At 35.2% G+C, this 7,500-nt stretch overlaps 1 protein-coding gene across 1 annotated transcript in view; it reads right to left on the bottom strand.

The window, feature by feature from the left end:
* kndc1 (kinase non-catalytic C-lobe domain containing 1) overlaps nt 1-7,500 on the bottom strand; it is a 66,206-nt gene that overhangs the window by 6,484 nt on the left and 52,222 nt on the right. Inside the window, exons 25-30 of the mRNA XM_077217514.1 lie at nt 5,214-5,429; nt 4,255-4,337; nt 3,862-4,000; nt 3,455-3,577; nt 2,870-2,929; nt 1,703-1,860 (exon numbers count right to left, since the gene is read on the bottom strand). Of these exons, the coding sequence (XP_077073629.1) occupies nt 1,703-1,860; nt 2,870-2,929; nt 3,455-3,577; nt 3,862-4,000; nt 4,255-4,337; nt 5,214-5,429 (779 nt within the window). The remainder of the gene's footprint in view (nt 1-1,702; nt 1,861-2,869; nt 2,930-3,454; nt 3,578-3,861; nt 4,001-4,254; nt 4,338-5,213; nt 5,430-7,500) is intronic.

Raw genomic sequence — 7,500 nt, 5'->3', positions numbered from 1 at the left:
ATATGGCCCCGACATCTTGCGCAGATTTGAGACCTGATTCTGCGCAGTAGTGAGTGTGTGTGGGGTCGCGATAACAAGGTCCCGCCATTATATCAGTGTGAAATAAACAGATTCGGACACGTAGAAATCAAAGTTTAAGCTCCAATCTCACGAAAATCCCCAAAAAGTCTGTTGGTGCCTCAGTGATTTCTTTTAGAGAAGCTGTCAATCACAGCCGTCAATCATGATATCACATTCCCGTTTTTATAGCATCAAATAACTAAGACCAAGCGTGTTTTGAAAAATTAACACTCAAATTTACACCACCGTTATAAAAACTAGCTAAATTGACAGGAAACATAATTAGAAAAAATGTATCTGAATTGTAATTTGATTGTTTTGTTTCCATCGCGTCCCATTAGACTACATGGAGAGGCGGGGTTTATGACTTATACTGGAACCAGCTGCACTTTTCAGCACTTGTGCGGCACGCTTGGTTGGGACTAGGGTTGCCAACATCCCTTATATTGGACCTAATTTTTTTGTCCCATACGGGACCTCCCTTGTCCTGTTTATTGACTGCTATGCTGATCTAACCACTGACTGATAAAACAGCAACACGACACTAGAGAATGATCACGACACCGGTCATCATCCAATCACAGCCTACGCTCACGCACATCAGACCATACCAATAACAAACTCTAAATTGAGAATTAATTATTCTTTTTGGACAAATCATTGTTTGATTTGTGAACAGAATCCTCTGCCGTCGCTCCCGGTTTGATCCGGACTCGCGCTAACGGCCAATCCCTTTCACTGCCCGGCCGGGTTTTGATTTCGGCAAATCAGTTTTGGTGAATTCAAACAACGTGATCATTGTTCATGAGTCCCACATCCAGCCACGCAAGAAAACATGAAATCTTCCTGAGGGAATAATACGCTGATGTGATTTGCTGCTCAAGAAACATTTCTGATTATTATTAATGTTTAAAAAAAAGTCAGGATTCTTTGATGAATAGAAGGTTCAAAGGAGATTTATGTGAAATAAAAAAGCTTTTGTAACATTATAAATGTCTTTACTGTCACTTTTGATAACTTTAATGCGTCCTTGCTGAATAAAAGTAGGCTATTACTTTCTTTTATTTCTTTAAAATGTAATGTATAATGTTACAAAAGCTTTCTATTTCAGATAAATGCTATTATTTTGAACTATAGTTTGTGTGTAATGTGACTTTTTTTCTGTGACCTTAAAATTTGTTTTAGAATTAAATTGTACATAAATAGGTTAAGCAAAACAAATGTGTTTATGTCTGAGAACCTTTTAAACACATACAAACCTGAAATGACATACTGTGTGATACAGTACAAGTATTTTCCTGTAAAGTCAAGTCAAGTCTTCCTCATTTATATAGCGCTTTTAACAATGTAGATTGTTTCAAAGCAGCTTTACAGAGATAAACATATAATTTAAGGTAACAGAGATTGGTTTGGTTTTATAGTGGCTCTTGAAAAATGTTTTTTCCAGCTAAAGTTAGTTTTGATTGATTCACTTCCGTCTAAATGATCATTTGTTATTAAATTAGGGGCCGCTAAGACGACACCGTTCTCTCTTAGAACTACGATTGTCTCGTATTTTTCTTTTGTGAAGTTTGCAACCCTCGTTGGGACACGAGTGTCTGCTAGATGCATCAGTGTGAATGTAAGTGTGCAGGGACGAGACCTCAGTTTGGGCCACTTGTAGGATCCGCTGGTGACGGTGAACGCGCCGATCTCCAGTTGCTGAACGTGCAGAGCGAAGATATGCGCGTCTGGGAGAGTCGGGCGCCCTCCATGCTTCAATCCCTCCATCAGACACAGATTATCACTCTTCAGAAACACCTGAAACAACAGCACACTTTCAGGATCTATGGGACTCGAAAGAGTACAGCATGGTGCTCTGCTCGCAACACCAAGGTCATGGTTCGGATCCCAGGGAATACATAAACTGATCAAAATGAAACCCTTCAATGCAATGCAATGCCTCTGACAAATGCATTCATTTATTCAAAGCAACACTGAAAATAAAATCCACATAAATAATGACTTCAGTACACCTCTAATGATCAGTAAAATAATGACTTCAGTACACCTCTAATGATCAGTACGTCTGCAGATTCTGTTTTAAAATTAATTTAGCTGATATTAAGCGGGACATAAAGTAAAACATGTTTAGGTGGTGGAACTGTCTGGATATTATTTGGGGTTAAATAGTTTAGCAATCTTGAAAAAACAAATAGCTATGAAGCAGTTTTGTTACTATTAATATTATATGTAATTAATAATAACAATATAATATTATTAGCAATTAAGAGTTAAATCATGAGTTTGTTTAAAATAAAAATAAATTATCAAAATAATTAAAACAAATAGTGGTGAAGCAGGGTTGTCATTATTAATATTATATGTCATAATAATAAATAATAATATTTATTATAATAGTATTTTTATATTTAATAATTATAATGATTTAAAATATATATATATCTAATAGTAATAATAGTAACAATTAAGAATTTGTCTAAAATAATTACAAGTTATTAAAACAGATAAAACAAATAGTGGTGAAGCAGTTTTGTTATATTATCATTATTAAATTTATAGATATATAAATTTATATATATAAATTTAATATAATAAGTACATAGTGCATCGTGTGTGTGTGTGTGTGTGTGTCGAGGTCAGTGTGTAAGTAAGATCAGCTCTTCTGTATGCGAGTGTTTTATCTGTATTATATGCTTTACATAAAGTATGTATTTTGTTTTTTTGTTTATTTTTTCAGTACAGCACTTTGGTCCACTTGGGTTGTTTTAAAGTGCTTTATGAATAAAGTTTGATCAGAGCGTCTCACCTGCACAGCCCGGAGCTCCTCCAGAACCTCACACACTTTCACCGAGAGCTGCTTCCACGCCTGCCGTTCAACACACACACACACACACACACACACACACACACACACACACACACACACACACACACACACACACACACACACACGCACACACACACACACACACACACACACACACACACACACACACACACACACACACACACACACACACACACACACACACACACACTGCTGTAAAACTAATTAAGATGGGAATAAGCATGCTTATAAAAACCCATTTATCATGCAATTTCATTTCACGCCAAATATGATGAATACTGCTTTGTTTCTGCAAAAAATGCCGAATGCACGTCGATTATAACCCTTTCATGCTCGTAAATAGGCTGAAAAATAGAGTTAGTGTTTAATCAGTTTAAAGGCACATGCAATTAACATTTCAGCTGCTGGAGCTGCCAGATAAGATAAAGCAAAAATAGCAAATACAGTCGAGCTTATGAGGTTATGACTCTCTCAATGCAGGATAATTTATCACTTAGAGAGAACGATTCAGAAAAAGGGATTACGTGCGGATTCGTTTCTTACCGGTAATTGCCTTACAATCACATTCTCCAGTCCTGACAGAATCTGCATGGCGGTGGCAAAGTTTCTTGTCTCGTAGCAGTACTTGCCAACAGCAAGAAACCGAGTAAGTAAAGCTGCTTGTGCCTGAAAATAAAATACATTTATGTAAACACACCTGACTTTATGAAAGTTTTCATTTATGTGCATATTAGAGAATTATGGATATAAATGTCCATATTGTCATGAAAACAGTGTTACGGTGCAAAAAAACAATATTTATGCATGATCTGATTTCCCCAGACATGTTCTTGCAATGGATAAAATCTAATATACTCATAATAACCTTGCTTCAAAACTATTCTGTAACACAGTTTAACTCATAAACATTTCCATGATTTGAAAATGCTCAATAAAATCTGAGGAATCACCTTGACCGAGTCACAGATGACCAGTTCGGCAGAAACCCAGTTGCTGACACAGTGTGTGTGTGTGATGAGTGTGTGAAGCGGCTCTTCGGGCCCCGACACTTCTCTCAGGAACAGACTGTTGCCCTCTAGAGACACACACCTGAACAACACACACACACACACACACAGACACACACACACACACACACACACACACACACACACACACACAGCAGGACTTCTACAGTCACGCACATTCACGAAGTACTAGCACACATACTCAACATATATCTGTGAAGTTGCACACAGTGTATTAAATGAATTAGAAAAATGTTTTTAGACTTTAAATAGCAGATACACTGTGTTAACGTTTTCAAGGATCTGAGTTTCAAAAGTGCATCAGTGGAAACTCACCTGGAAATGTGTGTGGAGTTTTCTGCAACACCACGAGCTCTTGAGTTCAGAAAGTGAACTGGATGACAGTCCTGAAATATTTCCTATGTGAGACGTGAATATGAATGCGGAATCAAAACCGTTATTTGACATGTGAGAGGGGATTCTGTCCTTGAACAAACTCAAGAATCAAAATATGCATGAAAATAAGACAATGATCATGTGTCTCCACCTAGAGGTGGATCCGTGAATCACAGTGTGAGAATAGAGCACAAAAAACAAGGCAAAAACAGGGTCATCTTTTTAAAAAACAACAACAAAAAACAAATGATGATGAAAATTAAAACACTTATGACATTAATTATATTTTGAATATTCATATATTTTGAATTACACTACTGATAAATCAGCTGTTTTCTATGTGAATATATAGTAAAGTGTAATTTATTCCTGTGAATTTTCAGCATCATTACTCCAGTCTTCAGTGTCACATGATCCTTCAGAAATCACTATAATATGATGATTTGATACTCAATTGTTATTGATGCTTAATTACTTATTGATACAAATAAGAACCATTATCAATTACTTAAGTTAAAGATTACTCAATATATTTGTGGAAACCGTGATCCATTTTGTTCAGTATTCTTAATATGAAGTACAAAAGGAAAGCATTTATATTTTAAGTTTTTTTTGTAATTATAAATGTCTTTGCTGTCACTTTTGATCAATTTAATGCATCCTTGATTAATACAACTACTAATTTATTATATTTTTAGATATTACTTGCCCCAAACGAAGCAAAACAATATGAATCAGCACAACTGTTCTTTCAACAGTTGATTTCTGAAGGATCATGTGACACTGAAGACTGGAGTAATGATGCTGAAAATTCAGCTTTGATCACAGGAATAAATGACACTTTACTATATATTCACAGAAGATCCTGAGCAGAAGTATATTAGAGTGTTAGTTTTCACCTGCTCCAGTAATGTGAGCTGCTGAGCGATGTGTGTCGGTGTGTGTTGTGTCTGACTGAAGGCCAGTCTCTCCTCTGATCTCACACTGATGTTGGACATCGGTCTCATTAGAGACGCGTAACAGGGCCGAGGAAGAGCCGCAGCGATGGAGAAACCTTTCTCTTTACACACACCTGTCTGAGGCTCCACCACACGAGACACACGCCACTGGAAACCCTGCAAACATCATCATCAGCATCATCCTCATCCTCATCATCCACATCATCCTCATCCTCATCATTCTCATCATCATCATCATCATTCTCATCATCATCATCATCATTCTCATCATCCTCATCCTCATCATCCTCATCATCATCATCCACATCATCATCATCCTCATCATCCACATCATCCTCATCCTCATCATTCTCATCATCATCATCAGCATCATCCTCATCCTCATCATCCACATCATCCTCATCCTCATCATTCTCATCATCATCATCATCATCATCATTCTCATCATCATCCTCATCATCCACATCATCCTCATCCTCATCGTCATCCTCATCTTCATCATCCTCATCATCATCATCCAAATCATCATCATCAGCATCATCATCATCCTCATCCTCATCCTCATCTTCATCATCCTCATCATCATCATCCAAATCCTCATCATCAGCATCATCATCATCATCAGATCAACAACACCAGACATGTGCAGTCAGACCATCAATGGATGCTGTGGACAGATAAACAAGTGTTCGATTTTTTGGTTACACTTTATTTTAAGGCATCTCTGTTGCAGTGTAATTATATATTGAAGTACTGAGTAATATCGAGCAACTACATATGCTTACTATAGGGTTAGGGTTAGGGTTAGGTTGAGGGTTAGTTGCATGTAATTATGCATAATTTATGTTGTAATTTACTATGGCAAGTACATGTAACATGTAACGAGGACACTGTAAAATAAAGTGTTGCCGATGTTTTCTTAAGGCAAGACAATACAGACAAAAACACAGTCTTCTTTCAGAGTAGTGGAAAAAAACATCAAAAATAAACATTTAAGTGTTTATTTTATTACATTTTTTTTAATCTATTTTGCATCTTTAGATTTCCGTTACAATACAAAAACTGAAAAAATATTAGTAGCAGTTTAATTTACAGTGTCTTTGTTACATATGCTGCATCTAATTATCATAGTAATAACAGTACATTATGCATAATTACATGCAACTAACCCTAACCCTATAATAATTACATGTAGTTAATTATTATTGCTCAGTACTTGAATATATAATTACACTGTAACACAGATGCCTTAAAATAAAGTGCCTTAAAATAAAGTACGTTAACTTACGTGTACTTACCGTATACTTACCTAAGAAAGTACTGGGTAACATGGGGTTACGGTTAGGTTTAGTAGTAAGTTCAGGGTTAGTACCTAGTTATTACCCAGTTATGGTAATTACTATAATAGGTACATAGTATGTACATGGGGAACAGGACTGTGAAATGAAGCGTTACCAATAATTTTTACTCATAAATCCTACTAAATTACAAAAAAAATGGCAAATAAGACTTTGGAATAAATTTTAATTTTGAAGTGTACAGATTGAAATAGCATTTTCTTGTAAAATATAGTCCTATAATAAAATCAATGTTTTATTTACAACTGAAATCAGCAGCTTTTTTTTTTTTACAGTTTTATTTCTATGTATATTCTGAAGGTTTGTTCATATATAATTCACTTGATTTATATAACATTTATTCCAAAGAATGGTGAAAATTATTTTTTGTTGCTGTTGTTGACAGTATTTAGACTTTTTTTTTGTAATGTATGCAAATTAGTGCATATTTAATGACATAATTACTAATTTACATTGAAACATAACATTTCAGCAAACTTGTAATACAAAACAATTTAGCAGTTGTTAATGTCAGTAATCACCTGTGGAAGTATTGTGATATCTATTAGTTAGGTTGGTTACACTTTATTTTAAGGCATCTGTGTTACAGTGTAATCATATATTGAAGTACTGAGTAATAATAATTAACTAAATGTACTTACTATAGGGTTAGGGGAGGATTAGGATTAGGTTTAGGGTTAGTTGCATGTAATTATGCATAATTTACTGTTATTTCTATGATAAGTAGATGCAACATATGATTACAACAACGAACGAACGAGCAAACAATTATGAAAATCAAAAAACTGACGACATTCATATATCTTGAATTACACTAATGGAAAATTTTTTGGAAAAATTAATTTTTTTTACTGAATAAAAGCCTTTTC

The sequence above is a fragment of the Siphateles boraxobius genome, unplaced genomic scaffold (genome assembly GCF_051911475.1).
Source record: "Siphateles boraxobius isolate OS27281-9 unplaced genomic scaffold, OSU_SipBor_1 73, whole genome shotgun sequence".
Lineage (NCBI taxonomy): Eukaryota > Metazoa > Chordata > Actinopteri > Cypriniformes > Leuciscidae > Siphateles > Siphateles boraxobius.
This window is presented reverse-complemented; position numbering and strand designations above follow the sequence as displayed.